The sequence below is a fragment of the Thalassophryne amazonica genome, chromosome 13, assembly GCF_902500255.1.
Source record: "Thalassophryne amazonica chromosome 13, fThaAma1.1, whole genome shotgun sequence".
NCBI classification, from domain to species: domain Eukaryota; kingdom Metazoa; phylum Chordata; class Actinopteri; order Batrachoidiformes; family Batrachoididae; genus Thalassophryne; species Thalassophryne amazonica.
This window is the reverse complement of record NC_047115.1, coordinates 78,060,971-78,087,674: the sequence shown is the minus strand read 5'-3', so window position 1 is coordinate 78,087,674 and position 26,704 is coordinate 78,060,971. Positions and strand designations below refer to the sequence as shown.

At 41.7% G+C, this 26,704-nt stretch overlaps 1 protein-coding gene across 1 annotated transcript in view; it reads right to left on the bottom strand.

Annotated features, from left to right (window-relative positions):
* Positions 1–1,614: 1,614 nt before the first annotated feature.
* The window catches only part of dntt (deoxynucleotidyltransferase, terminal), a 471,498-nt gene continuing 446,408 nt past the window's right edge, over positions 1,615–26,704 (bottom strand). Inside the window, exon 12 of the mRNA XM_034184986.1 lies at positions 1,615–1,819. Within this exon, the coding sequence (XP_034040877.1) occupies positions 1,737–1,819 (83 nt within the window). The 3' untranslated portion in view covers positions 1,615–1,736. The remainder of the gene's footprint in view (positions 1,820–26,704) is intronic.

The following is a 26,704-nucleotide window of genomic DNA, read 5'->3' as shown; positions in this document are numbered from 1 at the left end:
TACAAACCTATTATTTTACTCAAATGACTGCTGCTTGGCTCCAAGTGAAGATATTTTGATTCCGTAACTTGTGTCATGACCAGAGAAATACTGGGAATGTTACTGATTGGTGTAGTTCTTTGAAAGGTTCGAGAGGATAAATATCAGCTTTATTACATAATGAGCAAATTTCACATGAAACGAGGTAACATGCAAAAAATTGCATTTTTCACCATATATTCACCATTTTTGAGGTTTTTTATGCATTTCCAAACTGTAAAAAGCAGGGCACAGATAAAGGTATGCCCAAGGGTCCTTAGCAATAGCTTCTAATGTCCCTAATGGCATTATTTTATGAGATATAGGTTGGTAACATTGCATTATTAAAATGGTAACACCTGATTGTGCACTTACCGACAGTTTGTTTGCTAAATGTGAACAAGAGCCATAATATAATTTATGGCGGTGAAGAGGTGTGTGAGACTGCAGCTTTTGCTTCAGTGCTTGATACAAGAAATATGTTTTCATATCTCAAAAACATGATGTGATTGGCAAAAACTAACACCAGATTGAGTGCCCCCAAATTACCCAAAATCCATTGAAAAACTCCATGCAAGAAAAATCATGTTGGCCCGTGTTATTATGGCCATGTAACTGGATTGAGGCACCATGGCAGAACTGAAGATAACCATCATGGGACACAGTTTGGACATGGACATTAGCTCAGGTCAGATTAGGACCCTACTCTGGAATGTCCCCAATTTGCCCACAAAGATTGATAAAGTACCTTCATTAGTTAGTGAGAGGCTGCATACATTTGAAAAATAAGGACACACATCATTATAAACGGCCACCATAAATAAAAGATGAGCTCAGTCAAACCAATCCTGTAATGGGTATCTTACTCAAGTCTCAGTGGTGCACGCTGGAGCCAGAGCAGTTTTAAATGCCAGGATCATATCGGTGTGGTTAGCGGACTTATTCACCTTCCATCTGAACACTTCATGATTTCTCAGTACAGCTGATTGTCTCTAATTTGAGCCAAGCATCTGGGGAAAGGGGATTCATTGTGGAAAAAGAGCAGAGAGTACCGGTCTTTGGAATGCAGAACACCGGCTAAATGCTCTCCAGTGGACGTGGGCTTAAATGGAGGCTAAATAGCGATGCAGAAAGCTCCTCTATCTGAAGCTCATTACTTGCCTCTCCATTCCCCCAGAGACCTGGCTCAGCTTCACGTCGAGCACTTTCCTGCCAGGAGGAGGGTGATTACAACATTTTGTTCAACAAAGCTCCCTTCCTCCCTGCTCTTCTTCTCATCCTTTTCCTGCTCTTCCATACCCACTTCCCCCACCTCCTCCTCCATGTGGTCACCCTTCTCTCACAACCCCCCCCCCCCCCCCCCCCCCCATTTGTGGTACGATGGCTCTCTGTTGTTTCATTCAGGCACCCCGGGCGACTCGTGCGCCGCCTGATTTTCCTTTTGTCCCGCGTATGATTACAACACTTTGAGACAAGCTCGCCATCAATGCTACAGGAAAATGTTTACTTGCGAAGCAGAAGCCTTGAATAAGTACAAGGATGACTCATACGGCATCGCGTAATCCACACAACAATGATAACAACAACAAAAAAATAAACTGCATGGAAATCAAAAAGCTGTTTGAAAGTGAATCAGAGGAGAGCCACAGAGAGGAAAGCAGATGGGATATACTCTGATGTATAAGTGGGATTTTGTCCAGCCTGAGAGGACAGCAGGCCTAAGCGTTCCTGTGCCAAGGCTCAATGTACTCCAGACCCAGATGGGCAAAGATGTCCTTTTCAGTCTGAGCTGCCAGGAACTCTTCCTAGAGAGAGGACAAACAAACAGTCATTGCCTTTTAGAAATGTGTAGGAATTTTCCTGGGTCACACCCACACAAATCCACAGATTCTCTGAAGCGGATCATGTTGTGCACTCACAGCCCTGACTGCACATGAGCTGTCATGATCCATTTTAAATGCTATTTCCCCCGGTTTCCACAGCAGCTCAAACAAGCCTTGACTGTGCAGCTTTACAGCTGACTCCACGCCTCCTCTTGCACTCATAAACTCTCTAACCTTGCTCTGTAATTGCACATTTCACCAGATGAGTATTTTCTCTGACAAATCACGACAGAGATATTACGTTCCGGCCATCTACCAACGCCGTGTGAAGGGTTACGTCTCTATAGCTGTGGTGACGGAGCCTGACTCACCTTCAGAGCAAGATGGCGTAACAGACAGGAAGCGAGAGAGTGTGAGAGCAGGCTGTGATTCTGACACGTCCTGCCCTCAAGTGCTAAACTGGACCTGACACACTACGAAGTGAGGGGAGGAAAAGCAAGAACGTGTCGGCATCCGCTGCCAGCTGAGGGCACGGAAAATCGAGTTCAGCCAGAAGAACACCTACCTCCTGCAGCACAGGCTTGTTTTTATAATGTAAATAGCAAGCGACTCATAGTCAGCAATGAATATGAAGAACCAAAAAAAAAAACTTAGAGTGGTTCAAAGCTTTCTGTTGTGGAACATATTTTTAGTGAAAATAAGTTCATTTGGACAAGTGGGGGTATTGTATTCATACCCGTTGGTCCATCCATCTGTATGTGAACCAAATAACTCAAAGAGGTTGATCTGAATTGGACCAAATTTTGTGCAAAAACTGAGAATCAACCAAGGCCAACGTGACTTCATTTTGAGAACAAGCATGGAAAGATATCCTATAGTCTGACCTCTACCTATCTCCACAGACGTATGTTGGTGAATCCTAACCCAAACACAGCAGCAGGGATGGAAACATATTACTGAGTTGATCACAAAAAATCACAATCAAAAGAAGTGAATAAAATCAGTAAATATTCTTGCATAAACAGAGTTGTACATATGATTATGTAGATAATGCTTATTTGTCATGACAAACCATAAATATACAAGATATGTGTCACAAAGATTAATGTGTAATGATAAGAAAAAGGGAGGGCAAATTGTATCACTAATGTGATGTCATGTGACATTATGTGGGAGCATGTAACGGTGTCACACATCACCACATCAATATCACTACTAAACATCTCGGATGGCAACCACCCAAGCACATAACCAGTCCATCACGACATGAATTTAATCCCCGAACTGCCGTGCAATTCGTCATGGGAAGAGTGACTCTATATTAGTCAAGCACGTTGGTGTGAATAAATCAACTGTGGGAGCAATTGTAAGAAAATAGAAGACATACAAGACCATTGATAATCTCCTTCAATCTGGGGCTCCACACAAAATGTCATCCCATGGGGTCAAAATGATCATGAGAACGGTGAGCAAAAATCCCAGAACTACACGGAGGGACCTGATGAATGACCTGCAGAGAGCTGGGACCAAAGTAACAAAGGCTACGCAGAGAAGGACTCAAATCCTGCAGTGCCAGGTGTGTCCCCCTGCTTAAGCCAGTACATGTCCAGGCCCATCTGAAGTTTGCCAGAGAGCATATGGATGATCCAGAAGAGGACTGGGAGAATATCATGTGGTCAGATGAAACCAAAATAGAACATTCTGGTAAAAATTCAACTCATTGTGTTGGGAGGAAGAAGAATGCTGAGATGCTTTCCAAGAACACCATATCTACTGTGAAGCATGGGGGTGGAAACATCATGCTTTGGGGCTGTTTTTCTGCAAAGGGGACAGGACGACTAATCCGTGTTAAGGAAAGAATGAACGTGGCCATGTATCATGAGATTTTAAGCCAAAACCTCCTTCCATCAGTGAGAGCATTGAAGATGCAACATGGCTGTGTCTTCCAGCATGACAATGATCCCAAACACACCACTCAGGCAACAAAGGAGTGGCTCCGTAAAAAGCATTTCAAGGTCCTGGAGTGGCCAAGCCAGTCTCCAGACCTCAACCCCATAGAAAATTTGTTGAGGGAGTTGAAAGTCCATGTTGTCCAGCGACAACCCCAAAACATCACTGCTCTAGAGGAGATCTGCATGGAGGAATGGGCCAAAATTCCAGCAAGCCTGGTGAAGACTTACAGGAAACATTTGATTTCTGGCATTGCCAACAAAGGATATGTTACAAAGTATTGAGTTGAACTTTTGTTATTGACAAAATACATATTTTCCAACATAATTTACAAATAAATTCTTTAAAAATCCTACAATGTGATTTCCTGGATTTTTTTTTTTTTCCCATTTTGTCTCTCATAGTTGAAGTGTACCTAAGTTGAAAATTACAGACCTCTCTCATCTTTCTAAGTAGGAGAACTTGCACAATCAGGGACTGACTATATACTTTTTTACCCCACTGTATATATACTCAACAAAAATATAAACGCAACACTTGTGGTTTTGCTCCCATTTTGTATGAGATGAACTCAAAGATCTAAAACTTTTTCCACATACACAATATCACCATTTCCCTCAAATATTGTTCACAAACCAGTCAAAATCTGTGATAGTGAGCACTTCTCCTTTGCTGAGATAATCCATCCCACCTCACAGGTGTGCCATATCAAGATGCTGATTAGACACCATGATTAGTGCACAGGTGTGCCTTAGACTGGCCACAATAAAAGGCCCCTCTGAAAGGTGCAGTTTTGTTTTATTGGGGGGGGATACCAGTCAGTATCTGGTGTGACCACCATTTGCCTCATGCAGTGCAACACATCTCCTTCGCATCATCCGTGAAGAGAACACCTCTCCAACGTGCCAAACACCAGCAAATGTGAGCATTTGTCCACTCAAGTCGGTTACGACGACGAACTGGAGTCAGGTCGAGACCCCGATGAGGACGATGAGCATGCAGATGAGCTTCCCTGAGACGGTTTATGACAGTTTGTGCAGAAATTCTTTGGTTATGCAAACCGATTGTTTCAGCAGCTGTCCGAGTGGCTGGTCTCAGACGATCTTGGAGGTGAACATGCTGGATGTGGAGGTCCTGGGCTGGTGTGGTTACACGTGGTCTGCGGTTGTGAGGCTGGTTGGATGTACTGCCAAATTCTCTGAAATGCCTTTGGAGACGGCTTATGGTAGAGAAATGAACATTCAATACACGAGCAACAGCTCTGGTTGACATTCCTGCTGTCAGCATGCCAATTGCACTTTCCCTCAAATCTTGCGACATTTGTGGCATTGTGCTGTGTGATAAAACTGCACCTTTCAGAGTGGCCTTTTATTGTGGGCAGTCTAAGGCACACCTGTGCACTAATCATGGTGTCTAATCAGCATCTTGATATGGCACACCTGTGAGGTGGGATGGATTATCTCAGCAAAGGAGAAGTGCTCACTATCACAGATTTAGACTGGTTTGTGAACAATATTTGAGAGAAATGGTGATATTGTGTATGTGGAAAAAGTTTTAGATCTTTGAGTTCATCTCATACAAAATGGGAGCAAAACCAAAAGTGTTGCGTTTATATTTTTGTTGAGTGTATAATCATTTCGTGATCTTGGACAGGGATCTCTATTTTCCAACTCACATTACTGAAAAAAATAGATACAATAAAGTTTATTTCAGTTTTTCTTCACTGTCAGGCTTTCGGTGGTTCAAAGGTTTCTGTACGCCAACCTTTAATGTTTCCAGAAGTTAATATAATTATGGTCCAATTATTTTTATGACTATTTGGCCTAATTGGGTTGAATGGTGCACTTCTAGCTGTACTTAAGAATCTACTTGTCATATTGTGCCTTATTGTGTTTAAGAGCAGAAAATCTATATATATATATAAATATAAAATATATATATACGAGGTCTGTCCAAAAAGTATCAGACCTTTTTATTGTTTTCAAAAACCATATGGATTTGAATCATGTGTGCTTGCATGAGCCAACCTTCAAAATATATATATATATATATATATATATATATATATATATATATATAGTCTTGAAAAGTTGCTAGGCAGTGGAGACTGACTTAGAGCCTGGTTATGACCTTGGAGGTACTTCTATAAACGGCAGATAGCAGTATAACCTTGCCCAGGTTTGCACAATGAAATAGCCCACCTCACTGAGAGCAGTAATTGTGCCCCAGAAACCAGGTCAATAATACTGACAGACTGCTGCTTACGTCTGTTGTGGCTTAATTTGTATTCATGTAATGGTTTAATGTGTATTTATGTTTCAGCTTTTGAATTCATGTTGTGGCATTTGCATTTGTGCTGATCTGCCTTATTTTGAGTGATTATTCACAAGTGAGGGTTTAACAGTGCAAGAGATCAATGAGCAGATTACAGAAGAATCAGCAGTCATGTCGGCGCTGTTTTGGATTGTCATGGTGAAGGATAAATCAAGTCAGAACCTTTGAGTTCACCATCAATCTACGTTCTGGCCCAAATCTGTAGTCAGAAACGTTGGCTAGTGACTAGCAAAGGACTGAAATGGGCTTTGTTTGCAGGATGGTGGGGCTCCCTGTGAAGGGTCCTGAGAGCTGCATGAAGTTTGGTGCCTTTTAATCAAGATGAGTCCGCTGTGGTGGTTTGGGCATCTGATTTCATGGATGTCTTCCTCCTGAGGTATTTTGATATGTCCACCAGGTGATGGAGTAGCTCCAGAACATGCTGGAGGTACAGTATATCTAATCTGGTTTGGGATTGCCTTGGGTTCTTTCTGGGAAAGCTAGATAATGTAGCTGCAGGCAAAAAGCATGTGGGCTGTCTCACTTAAGGTGCTGATTATGAGTCGTGCAAAAAAGATAGATGAACACTCACTCATTCACTCATATTCAACTGCTTCCTCCAATTAAGGGTCACGGAGGGCTGGAGCCTATCCCAGTAGACACAGGGACACCCTGGACAGGGCGCCAGTCTGTCACAGTGCCGCATACTGTATAGACAAACACACTTTCACATCCACACGAACACCTACGGACAATTCAAAGTTTTCAATCCAAATAACCTGCATGTCTTTGGGATGCGGTATGAGGCCGGAGCTCCCAGCAGGGAACACAGTAAATTTTGCAGAGTAAAATTTTCTCTTCTGGAACATTCGGTCCCAGTCCAAATAGAGTTAAATATACTCCATCAAAGGGCTAAATCAACTCAACACAGTGTAAAATCAACTCTTATTGGAGTAAAACCACTAGAATTGACAAGACGGTGTCGCTGACCGGCTGCCCTAAAACTCGGTCCGCCCTGCCTTCACTGCACATGCGTCGTCAGCCACGGTTTACCGATTATCACCTTGTTTCTGCTTAAAAATGCACTCCAGTCATTATCTGTCTCAGTGACAAATATCTGAAGCTTTTGTACAGTAATCTTTTCCACATAAATTCAGCATTATTTCATAATAAAAGACAGAGGAAACAACCAGAGTGCAGAAGCCACACGGGCTGCTAGCTATTGCGTTCACTGAACGTCAGTCATTTCAAAGTATCCCAGAGTATCGCCTCATTTCTGCTTAACCCTCTGGGGTCCGAGGGCATTTTTGGGACAGTTCACTTGCCTGGCAGGACAACCTGTACTTTCAGAATATACGAGGTCTATTAGAAAAGTATCCAACCTTATTATTTTTTTCATTTTTGTATTTGAATCACGTGTGATTGCGTCAGACAAGCTTGAACCCTCGTGCGCATGCGTGAGTTTTTCCACGCCTGTCGATTGCGTCATTCGCCTGTGAGCAGGCTTTGAGTGAGGAGTGGTCCAGCCCCTCGTCGGATTTTCATTGTCAGGAATGGCGGAATGATTTGGGCTTTTTTTCCATCGGAATTTTTTCAGAAACTGTTAGAGACTGGCAGCTGGAAACCATTAGAAAAATTTATCTGGCTTTCGGTGAAAATGTTACGGGCTTGGTAGAGAATAAGGAGTGTTACTGTCGCTTTAAGGATGGCCCGCAGCAGCTGTGGGGCGCGCCGCGCTCTGAAGCCGCCATCGACAGGCTGAACGACCATTTCATTTCTAAAAGGATGGCTGTCTGGATCTGTGACCATCGTGTACCATTTCTCTGGTTATCACAAGAGCTGGACATCAACCATTTTCTGGCAGATTTCAGAGATTTACACTGATTTCAGTGTTGAAACACAATCAGCTTCATATAACTGGCCTGGACCTTACAAACAGGTAAAAGTGGATGAAAAGTGGAGGCAGGGAAGCAAAATAAAACAACCGAGGAAAACTGCAGTAAATCCACCTTTCTAACATGAAACACTAGAACTTATTGTCCACAAGAAAGAAAGGGCAGTTCAGGAGCTCCAGCTAAAAGAGAGAGAGAGAGAGAGAGAGTAAAGACGACACACGAGATTTGTTTCTTAACACCAATTCAGCCATGGTCCTGGATCAGGGCAAAAGCCGTCTTCCTGCAGCACCATCTGCTATCCTCTATTTCTACAATCCCTACATGCCCTGAGGGGAAACTGCTTTATTTGTTTAGCACTGGGCTCTTGGAAAGATAAATCCACAAACCATATGTACCTCTGAGTTTTCTGCCTTGGGCTCACACAAGGAAGCACCACTTGAAAATCACAAGAGCTGCATATATTCCACACCTATTTTTCTTGCGGTGGGGAGGGGGCGAGGGTGTATCAAAAGCAGCTTGTTAAGAACAGAGCAGCAGTTAATTACAAATAGAAGTTATCTTCATGAGACACTTGGATTTTTTTTGTCACTGCACGTCGCGGTACTTCTATGGGCCACAGTGGCAGCGGTGTGCGTTCCTGCGAGCCAGTGTCCTTGACTTAATAAGCTGCTAATCAGCAACATGTTACTCTGTCCACCGCGCAATGACAACCCTCATGGACGTGAACTCATATCAGTTCTGCTGAAACATCTGCCCCTTCTCTGTTGAACGTCATCCTCTCTCCGCCACCCAGTTCACCGCTTGATGGATGGAGCTGATGGACATGGCTGCCTGCCCAACACCAGCCTGACTGAGCAGACACATCAAATAGGAGGAGAGACAAAGCAGCAGCAGGTAAAAACACCAGCAGGTAAAAACACAGTCCTATCCACGCAGCAAACTGCAATGTAGAGCAAGTTCGATATCAACTGAAATTATTGTACAACACATTAAAAACAACAACAAAAAACAATGTTACACATTGATTTTACTGATACATCAAATTTATTTGCAGTGCTAGTAAAATCCTTTGTTCTTCCCTTGTCCTTTTACACTGTTAATTTCACTAAAGAACAACAATAAAGCTTCTAATAATGTGATCTGTAATGTAAAGGTATTCAAATAAAATGTTCAAACCAAGGTGCACTAAAAAAAAAACTAAGGCATTGGATGAACTCAATTCAATTATGTGCGGGATTTCCATGCAAGAAAATTGTATTTAATTTAGTTGGGACTACATATATTTATTAGATGAAAATCCTGCCCATAACTGAATTGAGTTCATCCAATTTGTTTGAGTCACTCAAAAAACTGACTCACTGAGTTGGAGTCCATCTAATAATAGGGAGGGGTGTTATTTCAAAAAATTTGGAAATCTATAAATGTTTGCATGGAATATGGAAATATACACGGAATAAACCATAGCAGGATAAATTTTGGGTCATTTGGTTCCAAAAACCCATATGAATGGAGCCAGTGAAGATATCGGGTTCAAAAATCACCAAACATATCGCCGGAAATGTCATATCTTGAGAACCGCTGCACCTAGAGACTTGAAATTTGGCTCCAAATGTTGCTTGACCCCAAGTTTATATTCAACTTCTATAGTAACAATAAGCCTATCTGGTGTTTTTGAATAGTTAGTGACAAAAAACCTAATTTCAGCACATATGTTACGATCAATTGTAACAAAATCTATGTAGTTTTTATTTCAGGAACACCAGTTGAGTATAGATTCTGTAGATTCTCACAAATCCAACAAGACCAAGCAATCATGATATGCACACTCTTAAGGCTATGAAATTGGGCTATTAGTAAAAAAAAGTAGAAAAGGGGGTGTTCACAATAATAGTAGTGTGGCATTCAGTCAGTGAGTTTGTCAATTTTGTGGAACAAACAGGTGTGAATCAGGTGTCCCCTATTTAAGGATGAAGCCAGCACCTGTTGAACATGATTTCTCTTTGAAAGCCTGAGGAAAATGGGACGTAGTTTGATTAAAAAGTTGATTGGAGAGGGGAAAACATATCGGCAGGTGCAACAAATTATAGGCTGTTCATCTACAATGATCTCCAATGCTTTAAAATGGACAAAAAACCAGAGACGCGTGGAAGAAAATGGAAAACAACCATCGAAATGGATAGAAGAATAACCAGAATGGCAAAGGCTCAACCATTGATCAGCTCCAGGATGATCAAAGACAGTCTGGAGTTACCTGTAAGTGCTGTGACAGTTAGAAGGTGCCTGTGTGAAGCTAATTTATTTGCAAGAATCCTCCGCAAAGTCCCTCTGTTAAATAAAAGACATGTGCAGAAGAGGTTACAATTTGCCAAAGAACACATTAACTGGCCTAAAGAGAAATGGAGGAATATTTTGTGGACTGATGAGAGTAAAATTGTTCTTTTTGGGTCCAAGGGCCGCAGACAGTTTGTGAGACGACCCCCAAACTCTGAATTCAAGCCACAGTTCACAGTGAAGACAGTGAAGCATGGTGGTGCAAGCATCATGATATGGGCATGTTTCTCCTACTATGGTGTTGGGCCTATATATCGCATACCAGGTATCATGGATCAGTTTGGATATGTCAAAATACTTGAAGAGGTCATGTTGCCTTATGCTGAAGAGGACATGCCCTTGAAATGGGTGTTTCAACAAGACAATGACCCCAAGCACACTAGTAAATGAGCAAAATCTTGTTTCCAAACCAACAAAATTAATGCCTCGCAGATGTGAAGAAATCATGAAAAACTGTGGTTATACAACTAAATACTAGTTTAGTGATTCACAGGAGTGCTAAAAAAACAGTTTGAACATAACAGTTTTGAGTTTGTAGCGTCAACAGCAGATGCTACTATTATTGTGAACACCCCCTTTTCTACTTTTTTTTACTAATAGTCCAATTTCATAGCCTTAAGAGTGTGCATATCATGATTGCTTGGTCTTGTTGGATTTGTGAGAATCTACAGAATCTACTGGTACCTTGTTTCCCATGTAACAATAAGAAATATACCCAAAACCTGGATTAATCTTTTTAGTCACGTAGCACTACTATTATTCTGAACACTACTGTACGACACACGTTACTTGAAATTTTCAAACGCTCCATCCATATGGGTTTTTGTAACCAAATGACCCAAAAATTATACTGTTATGCTTTATTCCATGTATATTTACATATTCCATGCAAAAATTTTTAGATTTCAAAAATTTTTGAAATAACACCCCTCCCTACTAATAAATATATTTAGCCCCAACTAAACTAAATTACATTATCTTGCATGGATGTGCTTTATTTGAGCTGGGGGAACATATATTTATTCAATGGAAATCCTGCACATAATTGAATTGAGTTCCTCCGATGAGACATTTTTTGAGTGTACACACCTTTTTTATTGTCAGAATGGGTGGGTGCCAGGCACCCGAAGCAGTAGAACCTGCAATGCAGACTACCGGACTTGGCTTGGGTGTTAAAGAAATCATGGTCTTTAATTCAGGCTCAGGTACAGTACACTGGTGATCAGTCAGTGTAGCAGCAGCACAAACAGAGATCATCAGTCAAAAATACAAATCAGGATCATGATACACTGCAAAGCAAAAACAGGACTGGATACAGAGCTGGTGATTGTACAAAGACAACAAAATGAGCAGGGGTGCTGTGGCTGGGAGGAGATTAAATAAGACAGAAGTTAACAAGGTACATGTGAGGAACAATCTAGAAAGGGGTGTGGCTAGTGAACGAAGATTAAACACTCTGCAAGATGGGGAGGAAGAGAGTGCACAAAGTGAAGTGATGTAGGATACAAAGATGCGTGAGCAGGTGCCAAGAGTGAGAGTGAAAGAAAACACAGAGCAGACAGAATCAAAGCGTGAGACAAAGACAATAGCAGGTGCAGTGCTGTGGAGTGGGAACATACTCTGAGGGCCGCGAGGGAAACTGAGAACTATGAACAAAGGTAAAATAGAGACTGAGGGCAGAATAACATAAAATAAAATGGAGCATAAATACTTAAGCAAAACTAAACTGGTGACAGTAGTGACAATAGCAAAGTAAATAAGTGATAAGCTCATGAAAACAACATGAGAATAAATAGATAAATACTAAAACTAAACTAAACAGAAACTGACTAAGAAAACAAGGCGGTAAAACAAACCATAAGAAAAGCAGTGACTCAACGATAAGAGAAAACAAAACCTGACATGAAAGCACAACAAATATTACAAATAAGAGGAACTAGATAAACAAGTGATAAATTAATGAACAATAAATGAAAACACAACTGACTGAAGAAAACTAGAACAGAACTGAACGAAAGGCCAAAGTAAAAAGTAACAAAGAAAACAAAGTGACAAAGCAAAATGGAACATAGAATAAACACATAATGTAAACAAGCAGCTAATAAATCACAGCGGGAACAGAAGGTGAGAAAAAGAGGCAAAAACAGAATCAAAGCCCTGATCAGGGCGAAAATGTGACATTTACAGGTTTAGTTTAATTTGATTTCACACTGCAGTCATGCAAAAGAAATGTTTTATACACACACACAGACACATTTCCTGTTGTCGTCACCTATGAGAACTCCGGCATCCTATCTGCAGCTCATTCTTTGTAGAGCAACGAGCACCTGACATTGACATGTTACAGTCTGATCAACAGAAGAAAATGTTCACAAGCTTATTTCACTTCATATTGTTACTATTATATTTGTATTATTATGATATTACAATCAGAAGCAAAAATATTATTGTTATTGTTCTTTAAGAATAACTCGTGCAGTGCCCGTAGGAAGTTTGCATTACTATAGGAAATTGGGACTTTAAGTAGATTTCTCATGGATGATCGTATGAGGCTGTGTTTGATTATTTGAATATAGTATTTCATATTGTTTTGAAAAATCAGTTTTATTATCAAATATATGAAAATAAAAGGATTCCTATTAAACAGGTTATTGAAAGAGAGTCAGACAAAATTAAACAAAACGTTTAAATATTTGAAACAGCAAATCAGTACTCCACCTCCTGATCCTCCAGTTTATTGAAAATTGAACTCACAGGAAATATAAGATTTTATTCAGCTTACGTACTTAATGAAATGTTGTACAAATAGTGATACATTTGTTGGTGTTATCCAAAAAAAAAAAAAAAAAAAAAAAATGGCATTCAGCTAACATCTCCTCAGTGTTGTCAAGTTAAACTCAGTCACAAGGAACACTGACAGCATGTCTTTCACAGTAAAAGTATTTGCTTGGATGCTCACATTAAATGATTTTTTGTGAAACAGTTTTAGCAACATGAACTATGTGATGTTGTTTAACTTTGCTACCAGTAACATCAGTGAGCCACTCCATCTTGGAAGTATGAATGTTACAATGTTATTACAAATAAAGGTTCCATAATAAAAGTTTGAAAATTAATCCCAAAAACCTTCATAATAAAGGATGCCCATCATCATGCCATGTGCAAGCCATATCCAAAATCTGAGGATAATCTGACAAATAGAGAGATGTGCGAGCCACATGCCCACACACAGATGTTTCTTTCTTTATAGATAGATGATGATGTTGGATGAACACAGTGAGGCTCCACAAACTGGATTTTGCAACTGAGCCTTTGTTGTCTTACTAGTTCTCCAGCTTTTTGGTTCAGTGCAGCTTTGTATTCAAAAAGTACAAATATCAAGCACTAGTGAACCAAAAAGCTTGAGGTACAGTGCAGACACTGCATTCAGTTTCATATTTAGCCGGTTCCAATTCCCGGAGGAGTTCACCAGGACACCAGGGGCCAATGTTATAACTCCTCTGATGCAGAGATGCTGTCATGAGAGCAGAGATTGTAAATAAAGATGAGCGAAGATAGGGGCAGCATGCTGACTAAGATAGGGCTAGCCCCACTGAGACCAGCCCTCCCGAACACCTTTGTTCCTAATGTATGGTCACTTGCTGACAAAGCTGATAAATTGTGACTCTGGATCCCTCAACAGAGGAGGTTTATAGATGGCAATAGCATGATCTTCAAGAATATACAGTTATACAGCAATGGACCTGAGCACATACAAAAAAAAAAAAAAAAAACTGCATTGAACTTGGTCCATTGTAAAATCACTTTAGGCATTTGGGCATCAAAGCACCAGTTACCAGGTACTATCCCAAATGAAAAAGAAAAAAAAATGAGTAGAGTTGAGGCAAGGAGTGATAGAACTCTATAATTGAAAAGGGCCTTTTGTAAAGACAATCTGGTGTACTCACGTCTGGGAGTATGTGCTGTGACCCACAGTACCAATTTCACTTTATGTACTGTAACAGCTGAGTAGATCCTTGTCATTTGACTGGTGCTTTGTATGTCACGTGACATGGATTATTCATGCTATTGTTGCATTTAGAGTGCAATTTGGTTCCATACGTTTGGTACCATTGCACTATACTATCCCCACCCACTAGTGGGGGCAGCGCTTAGCTAAACATGCAGAGTTTGTTTTGCTGACGGACGATGACTTGAAGGGGCTAACTGACGGTGCTAATTCTTCTAACACACACACACACGCACACACACACACACACACATGCATACACATAAACAAATCCACTGTGCTGGAGGCATGAAGAGCTGTTAGTTAGAATGAAAAGCTGGACTAATTTCTGATGTAATTTTTTTAGCTGCACTGAGGAGGTGCAGTTTTTCTTTTTTTTGGGAAGTACATAAAGTCAGTGCACAGCATTGCCGACGTCTTCGTCAGAATTATTTTTGGACTCCTATTTAAAGTTTGTGTTATGTGTCGACGCGAGTTGAGGAGCGGACCTGCGTCAGACAGAACCCAGCGCTAAAAATAACCAGAAAGCGGTTCCAACAACAGAAACAATTTATTTTTCACCTGTGCATAATAATGTGTACAAAACTAAAAGAACGTCCTTCTGGTGGAGTGACTGTTGGCACGCTCTTAAGCGCCCAAAAGGATAGAAGCCCGGCGTTCCTGGACCCACTACCACCAGACAAACACCCCCCAGGTGGACACGACAAACTGACTCTCTGTGAAGCAAAGAAGAGGTGAGGTAAGTCCGCAGTTACAACAATATCTTTCAAAAGACACACGCTATCAGCAACACATTCAGGTCTGTATTTTTTAACTTTATGCAAATGAGCAGTTTCTCACAACAAGTGGAGGATCACTTATCTGCACGCCACAGCAGTGAGAAGCAAACTGCACAATTCTCATCACAATTCCAGTATACTGTGTAACAAAACACCAAGTTACTATCAACAATTAGTCGAACACTTAATCACCTTTAATGTGTGCTGACAGCAAGTGTCCTCACCCTTCCTTGCTTCACGGGCTCGATGTGTCAAACCCAGGCGCGGTCCGCAGCGTCTCACAAACGGACATCACAAAGTCGAGTTCCCGGCAGTTCTGCTTGAATCACACATGACTTAAATGCAGAACGCCATCCAATTATCTGCTTCAGCTGAAAGTCTTTAAGGTTGCATGTGAGCACCAGTCACAGGTGCTACACATGATGTTGATGAGGGTGAGGACTCTTCAGCCAGCACCTTCTCCACAGACAAATCAGTTCTCATGCCACCTGAAGAGCAAAGAAAAGAAAAGAACACCAAAACATCCAGCCACACCCCCCAACACACAACAGTTCGTGTTGGATTGGAAAGATGGACAAATTTCTGACGTGATCTTTCACTGGAGGGAGGAAGTGCAGTTTTGTTTTGTTTTTGGAAGTACACAAAGTCAGACGCAGCAAAATGTAAGTCCTTTTTCCGTTGTTTATAAATTAATATAAAATGACAAAGATCTGTTTTAGCCATTATATAAAACAAATAATGAATGTTTTTCCATTCTTTCAATGGAACAAATATTTAATTCGGTGAAAGCTGGAACATACATGGAGCAGCTCTCATTTCTAGAAATCTGGCCAATTTTATTAAACCCTCCAAACCGTGACTACCCAGCGTTGGGACCAGGAAGCAGAGTTGTAGTCTTACACACCTCTCTGCAGCTTCTCTCCTCCTGCCATCCCCCCAATACCCCATCCCCGTAGAGACGGTGCCTGCTCCCAGACCACCAACAACCAGTAAAAATCTATTTAAGCATAAAAATTCAAAAAGAAAAAATAATATAGCACCTTCAACTGCACCACAGACTAAAACAGTTAAATGTGGTCTATTAAACATTAGGTCTCTCTCTTCTAAGTCCCTGTTAGTAAATGAAATAATAATTGATCAACATTGATTTATTCTGCCTTACAGAAACCCGGTTACAGTACGATGAATATGTTAGTTTAAATGAGTCAACACCCCCGAGTCACACTAACTGCCAGAATGCTCGTAGCACGGGCCGAGGGGGAGGATTAGCAGCAATCTTCCACTCCAGCTTATTAATTAATCAAAAATCCAGACAGAGCTTTAATTCATTTGAAAGCTTGATTCTTAGTCTTGTCCATCCAAATTGGAAGTCCCAAAAAACAACAAAAAAGTTTTATTTGTTGTTATCTATCGTCCACCTGGTCGTTACTGTGAGTTTCTCTGTGAATTTTCAGACCTTTTGTCTGACTAAAGCCCCGTTTACACATAGACGGTAAACTCTCCCGGAAGCGTCCCGGCAGAGATTTTGCCCCCTCCGGGCCGTTTTAGGGGTCAAACGCTGTAGTTAATGCCGGCGCACGGGGGCGTGGTTTGGTTCCGGCTTCACTGGGAATCGTCGAAAAAATACATGTCGAATAATTCCGGGAGCGCTCCCGGAGAAGTGGCCTGACGACGGAGACAACGCGAACAACCGTGTTTGATACTTTTTAATTGCCGTGTCATCCTACCCCTTCCTGTAGTGCCGCAGTTTACACCGCCGTAATTGGCGGCCGGCGTTGTATCCCTAACCAACGGCGTGTAAAACGGCGATAGAGCCCAAATCGGCGTCCTCAAAGGCGTTTTAACCGGCGACAGAGGCAGACAAAACGGTGGCGCTAGCGGACAGTACGCTGTTCTAAACGCCACCTCCCGGTTAACGGCGTTCCAAACAGCCAATAGGCAGCGGTCAGTATAAAACGCTAGCGCGCTGCATGCAGGTCTCTCACTCGCGGCCAGCTCCAGATATTTTTGCAGAGAAGCTCCAGTATACCTCCTAAAATAAAATTGGCAGTGGCAAGGACTTACCAAGAGGTCTGGTTCAGAAGCAGAGGGTAGCCCTGTGGTGGAAATGAGCAACACGTTGAGGAGGGGAAAAGGAGAGAAAAGAAAAGGCTGAGAGATGAGCTCCCTGTCACTCCCTCCCCCTGCACTGACAGCTGCTTCAGCCTGTTATACTCTGGGGGCGGTGCCTATAAGCAAAAGTTCCTCGAGTAACGCACAATTTGCCTGGATAAATCCAGCAGTACACAGGGCATTATCGGCAGCAGCACAACACCGCCGTTCTCACGCGCGTCTTAACCTGCGATTGTAAAGGATAAAACTGAGTATTAACCCCCGTTGCCTGACGTGTGCCGGATGCTACGGCGTCAAAACTCCGCTTTATTCTGCAGATTTAGCGGCGTTTTATCCGTGTATTTGCGGCTAGTACGGAGCTCAAAACGCCAGCGAAATGCTCCGCCCCTTTCCACCGTGAAAAAAGCCGGAACTACCGCGAACTTTGGTCTACATACTACCCGCGAACAAAACCTATGTGTAACCTGGGCTTTAGTGCTTAGCTCAGATAAGATCATTATAGTGGGCGATTTTAACATCCACATAAATGCTGAGAATGACAGCCTCAACACTGCATTTAATCTATTATTAGACTCAATTGGCTTTGCTCAAAATGTAAATGAGTCCACCCACCACTTTAATCATACTTTAGATCTTGTTTTGACTTATGGTATAGAAATTGAAGACTTAACAGTATTCCCTGAAAACCCCCTTCTGTCTGATCATTTCTTAATAACATTTACATTTACTTTAATGGACTACCCAGCAGTGGGGAATAAGTTTCATTACAGTAGAAGTCTTTCGGAAAGCGCTGTAACTAGGTTTAAGGATATGATTCCTTCTTTGTTACGTTCTCCAATGCCATATACCAACATAGTGCAGAGTAGCTACCGTCAATAGTTTTACATGCTCATTGAGCACAACTTTGGATGCTGTAGCTCCTCTGAAAAAGAGAGCCTTAAATCAGAAGTGCCTGACTCTGTGGTATAACTCACAAACTCGCAGCTTAAAGCAGATAACCCATAAGCTGGAGAGGAAATGGCGTCTCACTAATTTAGAAGATCTTCACTTAGCCTGGAAAAAGAGTCTGTTACTCTATAAAAAGCCCTCCGTAAAGCTAGGACATCTTACTACTCATCAGTAATTGAAGAAAATAAGAACAACCCCAGGTTTCTTTTCAGCACTGTAGCCAGGCTGACAGAGTCAGAGCTCTATTGAGCCGAGTATTCCTTTAACTAGTAATGACTTCATGACTTTCTTTGCTAATAAAATTTGAACTATTAGAGAAAAAATTACTCATAACCATCCCAAAGACATATCGTTATCTTTGGCTGCTTTCAGTAATGCTGGTATTTGGTTAGACTCTTTCTCTCCGATTGTTCTGTCTGAGTTATTTTCATTAGTCACTTCCTCCAAACCATCAACATGTCTATTAGACCCCATTCCTACCAGGCTGCTCAAGGAAGCCCTACCATTAATTAATGCTTCGATCTTAAATATGATCAACTATCTTTATTAGTTGGCTATGGACCACAGGCTTTTAAGTTGGCAGTAATTAAACCATTACTTAAAAAGCCATCACTTGACCCAGCTATCTTAGCTAATTATAGGCCAATCTCCAACCTTCCTTTTCTCTCAAAAATTCTTGAAAGGGTAGTTGTAAAACAGCTAACTGATCATCTGCAGAGGAATGGTCTATTTGAAGAGTTTCAGTCAGGTTTCATAATTCATCATAGTACAGAAACAGCATTAGTGAAGGTTACAAATGATCTTCTTATGGCCTCAGACAGTGGACTCATCTCTGTGCTTGTCCTGGTAGACCTCAGTGCTGCTTTTGATACTGTTGACCATAAAATTTTATTACAGAGATTAGAGCATGCCATAGGTATTAAAGGCACTGCGCTGTGATGGTTTGAATCATATTTATCTAATAGATTACAATTTGTTCATGTAAATTGGGAGTCTTCTTCACAGACTAAGGTTAATCATGGAGTTCCACAAAGTTCTGTGCTAGGACCAATTTTATTCACTTTATATTTAGGGGAGGTGATGGTCTAGTGGTTAAGGTGTTGGGCTTGAGTCCAGAAGATCATGGGTTCAAATCCCCACCTGACTGGAAAAATCACTAAGGGCCCTTGGGCAAGGCCTTTAATCCCCTATTGCTCCCGGTGTGTAGTGAGCACCTTGTATGGCAACACCCTGACATTGGGATGAATGTGAGGCATAACTGTAAAGCGCTTTGAGCATCTGATGCAGATGGAAAAGCATTATATAAATGCAGTACTTTATACATGCTTCCATTAGGCAGTATTATTAGAAAGCATTGCTTAAATTTTCATTGTTACGCAGATGATACCCAGCTTTATCTAGCCATGAAGCCAGAGGACACACACCAATTAGTTAAACTGCAGGAATGTCTTACAGACATAAAGACATGGATGACCTCTAATTTCCTGCTTTTAAATTCAGATAAAACTGAAGTTATTGTACTTGGCCCCACAAATCTTAGAAACATGGTGTCTAACCAGATCCTTACTCTGGATGGCATTACCCTGACCTCTAGTAATACTGTGAGAAATCTTGGAGTCATTTTTGATCAGGATATGTCCTTCAATGCGCATATTAAGCAAATATGCAGGACTGCTTTTTTACATTTGCGCAATATCTCTAAAATTAGAAAGGTCTTGTCTCAGAGTGATGCTGAAAAACTAATTCATGCATTTATTTCCTCTAGGCTGGACTATTGTAATTCATTATTATCAGGTTATCCTAAAAGTTCCCTGAACAGCCTTCAGTTATTTCAAAATGCTGCAGCTAGAGTACTGACGGGGACTAGAAGGAGAGAGCATATTTCACCCATATTGGCCTCTCTTCATTGGCTTCCTGTTAATTCCAGAATAGAATTTAAAATTCTTCTTCTTACTTATAAGGTTTTGAATAATCAGGTCCCATCTTATCTTAGGGACCTCATAGTACCATATCACCCCAATAGAGCGCTTCACTCTCAGACTGCAGGCTTACTTGTAGTTCCTAGGGTTTTTAAGAGTAGAATGGGAGGCAGAGCCTTCAGCTTTCAGGCTCCTCTCCTCTGGAACCAGCTCCCAATTCAGATCAGGGAGACAGACACCCTCTCTACTTTTAAGATTAGGCTTAAACCTTTCCTTTTTGCTAAAGCTTATAGTTATGGCTGGATCAGGTGACCCTGAACCATCCCTTAGTTATGCTGCTATAGACTTAGACTGCTGGGGGGTTCCCATGATGCACTGATTGTTTCTTTCTCTTTTTGCTCTGTATGCACCACTCTGCATTTAATCATTAGTGATTGATCTCTGCTGTCTTCCACAGCATGTCTTTTTCCTGATTCTCTCCCCTCAGCCCCAACCAGTCCCAGCAGGAGACTGCCCCTCCCTGAGCCTGGTTCTGCTGGAGGTTTCTTCCTGTTAAAAGGGAGTTTTTCCTTCCCACTGTCGCCAAGTGCTTCCTCATAGGGGATTGTTTTGACCGTTGGGGTTTTTCTGTAATTATTGTATGGCTTTTGCCTTGCAATATAAAGCGCCTTGGGGCAACTGTTGTTATTTGGCTGTATATAAATAAAATTGATTTGATTTGATTTGACATACCATTCAACAAGGCAAAGGGATTAGAGATTTGGAAAGTAATCAGTTGTCGACCTGGGTAGTTGCCATCTAGGACCAAAGGTGTTTCAGTGGTCTTGTGGATGCTGGTAAGCATAGCACTGGTGCATACTCTAATGCCGCGTTCACACCGGGCACGATCAGATGCCACAAATTTGCAGGGGTCGCGTGGTGACGGACGCACCACAATCACCCAGTGTGTCGCTCTGCTTTTGCTGCGAAAATTCACCCGGTACGTCATCAAATAGGAGGAGCTTCCATTCTGCTCGCCGGCTCTGGTTGTCAGTAAAGTTAACATGACGGACCTTAATCACACGGAGCAAGTTGTTGTGGAAAGCTGACAAACGTCATGAGACAATCCCAATTCGGGGAGTATCATTATTTGCTGCAGGAGCTGCATCTGGATGACGGCCGCTTTCAGCGGTCCTTCCGCCTCTGCGGGACCCAGTTTGAGGACCTCCTGTCCCGTTCACGCGCGCACATGTAAACAATTAAAAAAAAAAAAAGAAACTCTGCTGCTTGCTGCGAGGCTGCAGCTCGCTCTTCCCCCAAAAACTCTGTCATAATTGTGTTTAGAAACCAGTCACCATTTGTTTTATTATACATCTGTGTAGTTAATTAATAAAATATTCTCCACAGACGATTCACTCGCGCACATGTAAAAAAGAAAAGAAGGAACCTCTGCTCCCCCTCCTGTGGGGCTGCTGCTCACTCCAAAAACTGTCATAATTGTGTTTAGAAACCAGTCACCATTTGTTTTATTATACATCTGTGTAGTTAATAAGTAAAATAATCTCCATGGACGATTTGCTAGCGCGCGCACGTAAAGTGAAAAGAGAAAGAAACTCCGCTCCCCCTCCTGCAGGGCTGCTGCTCGCTCCAAAAACTCTGTCATAATTGTGAAATAAAGGACAAAAGAGACATAAGTCCTGCTCACAGGCTGCTACCAGAGACAGGACATGTTCACATCTTCAGTCAAACTCCAGACATCTCCACGTCACTACATATTCAGTCCCTGATTGGTCATCGCGGCGCGACAAGACGAAAAAGTTCAGATTTTTCAAATTGGGGAGGAGGGCAACGTGATGTGATGCGACGTGATGCAACGCAATATCGCGCTACAAACGTGCCAATCGCTCAAAATCGCTTCACTCGTGTTGCTTCATTCGCGTCCATCGAGTCGCGCTGCGTGACATGACACCAAAACACATCGTTCCATAGGGATTACACGGCAACCTGTGGCTGCTCTCGCTTGCGTCGAGCCCGGTGTGAACGCGGCATAAGACTTGATTTGACTTGCAACATACATATAAATTGAATGTTTTTACAATATTCACTGATAAATATACACAAAACAGAATCAAGGTATTGTTCAACATATGCCAAAAATAATGTCCTCCAAAAAATATGGGGGCATCTTGCAGATTGCACTGTTGCATGTCCTAGATCCATAACAACATGCAGCACCAAACAGTTCAATGATCTCATCAACCGACTCATATCACGTTCTTAGATAAAATTCACACTTATGGTGATGAACATCTACATTTTAACACCACAGATATTGATTTATACAGCTTTAACAAAATCACCACAAGAACCATCATTTAACAATTACAATGGTGTATGAAATCGCCATTATCTACAATTATTTACTCTCCCAGAAGGCTTTGCTGTTTCATGTCACAGTTACTTCCATTCCTGAACAGTGTGCTGCCTTTGTTGATACGAGCACAAAGTTCTCCCCACAATGTTATTCTGTATAAATGACAATTGCAACTTTAAGTTGCATTCTAACCAATGGATATTTATGTTAGCAATAATAAATTAAGATTAATAGCTTATTTTATAAAGTAGTGCCATGCATCAGGATATATAACTACAGAGTGATAAAAGAAAACGCAAGTCTGCTGGTTCTTTGTTTGGCCTTATATCAAACCAGGGCTCTGTTGGTGCCTGACCGCCCAGATACCACAGTATGAACCTGATGAGAGATTATGGTTCCCCTTAGGATGGAACTCCAGTCCATCTCAGGTTACTTCCCCAGGCAAGGCCAGTACCTACTTACAGCTGGTTGGACTAGGACTATGCAGATGAAGTGTCTTCTTTAAGGACGCAGACAAGTTTTGTGTCTGGGAGTCAAACCCAGATCTACATATTGCAACTCAACTCCACTCCCGTTCATGAAGAGATACGCAAACCAAACATGGAAAACATGCAAATTCACTTCTGCACACTCACTGGTAGGAAAATGTGTGTGAACAAAGAGCTCACAGCATCATCATCTTTGTCTTAGCGCTGACCATCTGCTCGACCACAGTAGCCAAACCATGTGTCAGAAACCTGAGTAGATGCCACAGAGAAAGGGCGACACACAAACACACGCACACACACACAAAGCTCTTAAACATGCTATTTTCAACACACATTTTAACAGTAAAAGCGTCATATTTGCATATTTTATTGTTTCAAAAACGTCTATAATAGAAGTGAGCATGTTCCACACATATAAAGCTTTTAAATTAACTACTTTCTTTAAAAATATTCCCTCCTTCTGACAGCAATACATTATTTTATCACCAAAAGATCAGAAGGAAATAAAAAAATATATATCGTTGATTGGCTGTAAGTTAATTTGTCTTTATTGCAGCACAAGAAAGGGCTGACAAGGGCAGAAAAGTGGAAAGTCAATTATGCCCCTGTGTCTTCTTCCTGCAACAATCCGCTGCACCCACACTCTGTCTGGGCCCGGGTCAGCCAGAGCTCAGCTCACAGGACAGCCGAGCAACCGCAGAGGTCACCGACACCTCACTAATCACAACGCCAATTAGTGCAAGCTTCATAAAGCATGGCTGCCTATAAAACAGCTATTGAGTTTAGTGTTGTCACCATTACCTGTTCCTCCTCCGCCTGCTAATCAGGCAGCAGACAGGTAGCACATAATCAACTCCTAATCACAGCCAATGGGATTCTCACTTCATGTCCCTGGTGTTACGGCTCTGTGGAGGAGTAAACATTTGCAAATTAGTTATTTAGTTGATTAGGCTGCCCAGAGGAACAGATGAAGGCTTTGAAAAATGGACAATCAAGGCTCAGCGTTTTTTTTGTTTGTTTTTTTCAGTTTGCTTGTGTTACTGTAGCAGAACAATAATTTTTTCTATTTCCATTCTTATTTCCATTTAAATAAGCAAATAAAAGAAACAATGAGAATTTAAGGCAGTAATGTTATTACGCCTGTTAGCGCAATGACAAAGTTAGATTCTTATGCCGGTCTCCCATTGCCAATGTTTAGACCCAATTTGCATCTTGATTCCAAAAATTTGCAAACCAGGTCGATTTATTACAGTAACAGGCAAAATTCATGTTTCATACTATTGTATGCTGATGATGGCCACTTTGTACTGACGACACCAGAATACAGAAGCAGCCCGTGACACAAGTGCTTATGGTATGCACACAAATGCACTAACCTCTGCATTGGTTGCTACCACATTTTTCCTGTTGAATAGTACTGTTCTGTTGAATAGTACTGATCAGTATGCCTGGTATTTTTATTGTGTATTTATATTTATATTTGCAAACTGTTTTTCTTTTTTATTTTCACGTTTGATGCTCTGTGTGCTTCTTACCTGTTTGCTGCTACATAATGCTGTTGGAACCTCAGTTTCCCTGAAAGAGTCTTCCCAAGGGATCAATAAAGTTCTGTCTAATATAATCTTATTTTATAATCTAGTGCAACATTAGAATTTAATGAAATTTATGCTCTGGAGTTATGCTGCAGAGAATAATCAGAAGGAAGCCTCTGCTCAGAGAATGGTTGGTTCCTATCACTCCATGATGTACCTACGTGTCAGTCGTATACTTTTGCCGCATAGACATCAAACTTACGAAATCTGTGCTTTTCTCAGATTGGAGAGTGGAGCTCTGCATCTCACGGAACCAATTTTTGTCTCATAGAGCTGTACTAATCTCTCCCACTCACAGCCACTGCACACGATTGTTACTCACTACCAGGTGCAGGGGTGCCGAAAAGGGGGCAATAAGGAGAAGGATTCTAGGGGCCCATGACTGACAGGGGCCCAGAGAAGCCCCGTATACAATTATAATACTGACAAAATAATATGGGGAGTGGCCTAGTAAGCTTTTGTTCATTGGGCCCAGAATCCCTGGCGGCGTCCCTGACCAGGTGCATAAGTATTTGAAAGGTGACACAATTTTTGCATTGCTAACTGTCAGGATTTCCCCAGGACTCTGGTTTTTAACTCTGTTGTTTTACCAGTGTCATGTGTTTGTTTCTCCACCATATGGCGCCCTCAGTTTTGTTTTCACACCTGGATCAGATGAGTGACTGATTACTGATAGACTATTTAAACCCTGACTTTCTGTTCATGACCTGCCAGAGGCTTGTCGTTTGTTTGTTGTTTGTTGCCTTGCTTTCCTCGTTTTTGCCTTGCCATTTTTCAGAGTCTCGTTCCATGAGCCAGACAGATACCAGGAGGACCGAACCTGATCGCCGCCCCATGATCTTGACTGCATCTTCCAGCTGTGCACTCAAGATGCCATAGCTTCCTGCAGCTTATGCTCAGGTAATGCTGGCCTCCCCCTCTAATTCCAGTGTTAGAGTGAACTGTCATTTCCTGGTGCTCCAGACAATTCCAGGACGGCTCCCAAGTGGACCTGGATCCTAGCTCTGACTACCTGCACAGCTACTTCATTTTGAGAACTCCTTGGCTCTCGGCATAGAATGCATATTGACGACACGCCAGTTAAGTTCCCCTCGTCTCAGTGAGATCCCATTCTCACTCAATCCTGTTTGTGACTGTGCTATGATAAAGAACTGTAACAAGACCTCTCCCTAAGAACTGTATGAACTCTGATATCAAACCATTCAGAACCCAGCTGTATCAAGTCCTGCTTAATTGGAACTGCGTTACAACATGCAGCACTTGACCTCTGATCTTTGGGTACAACTTATAAACTATGAACAAGTCCTGAACAGTGAACTTTATTTCTTAAGAAGAGAACTTTATTTCCTGACCCCTGAAGCAATCTGTCTTAAGCCTGTGTTGAACTGTGACTGTTTTTGAGTACAGCATTATGAGTGCTTTTCGCTCACCCTGTGTGTCTTCTTCCTTAGGTCCTGGTTGCTGAGGTGAGTGTTCCACCTGGTCCTGGTCATCGACTCCTTAGTTGACATTATTCCTTCAAGACTGGCCCGGGAAACTGCAGGTCCCTTATTCCACCGCCAGGAGGCAGGCCACTCTTTAAACTGCAGGCATCTCAGCACAGCATTTAATTTATTTATTGTGAATAAATATATTTTTCCTTTTAGACTCCTCTCCGTGTCCAGCTTCCTGCATGTGGGTCCATAGTCTGAAACGGTTCGGTTCCACCCAAACCCCTAACCATAACAGATAAACCACCTTGAAGAAGCTGAAATAAAACAAACATGTGGCTGTACTGTAGAGTTTTTTTTTTTTTCAGGGGTTTAAATAAAATGTTATTCACTATTTAAGAATTACAAACATTTTAATATTTTGGCTGCATCCCAGTTCATGGTCTGCACCCTTCTAAGGTCTGTGTCCTAAAAAACTCTTCAGGCCACATGAGATGGTCAAGTCCACAGAGAATTTTGCTATTGCATCAGGCCTTTACTTCCTGTGGCCTGGCACCCTTGACAGCTGCATGTGCCAAGCTAGTATAGTGGACGGAACCTGTATGTCAATAATCATTTATCAGTATTTATTAATGCTTTACTTATAAATATTACTTAGTAGCCAATTACCGGCCCCATGTGGGTTTGAGTCAGAGACTGAAATGAAAACTTCATCTTCACCAACAAAGCTATCATCTCCCACTT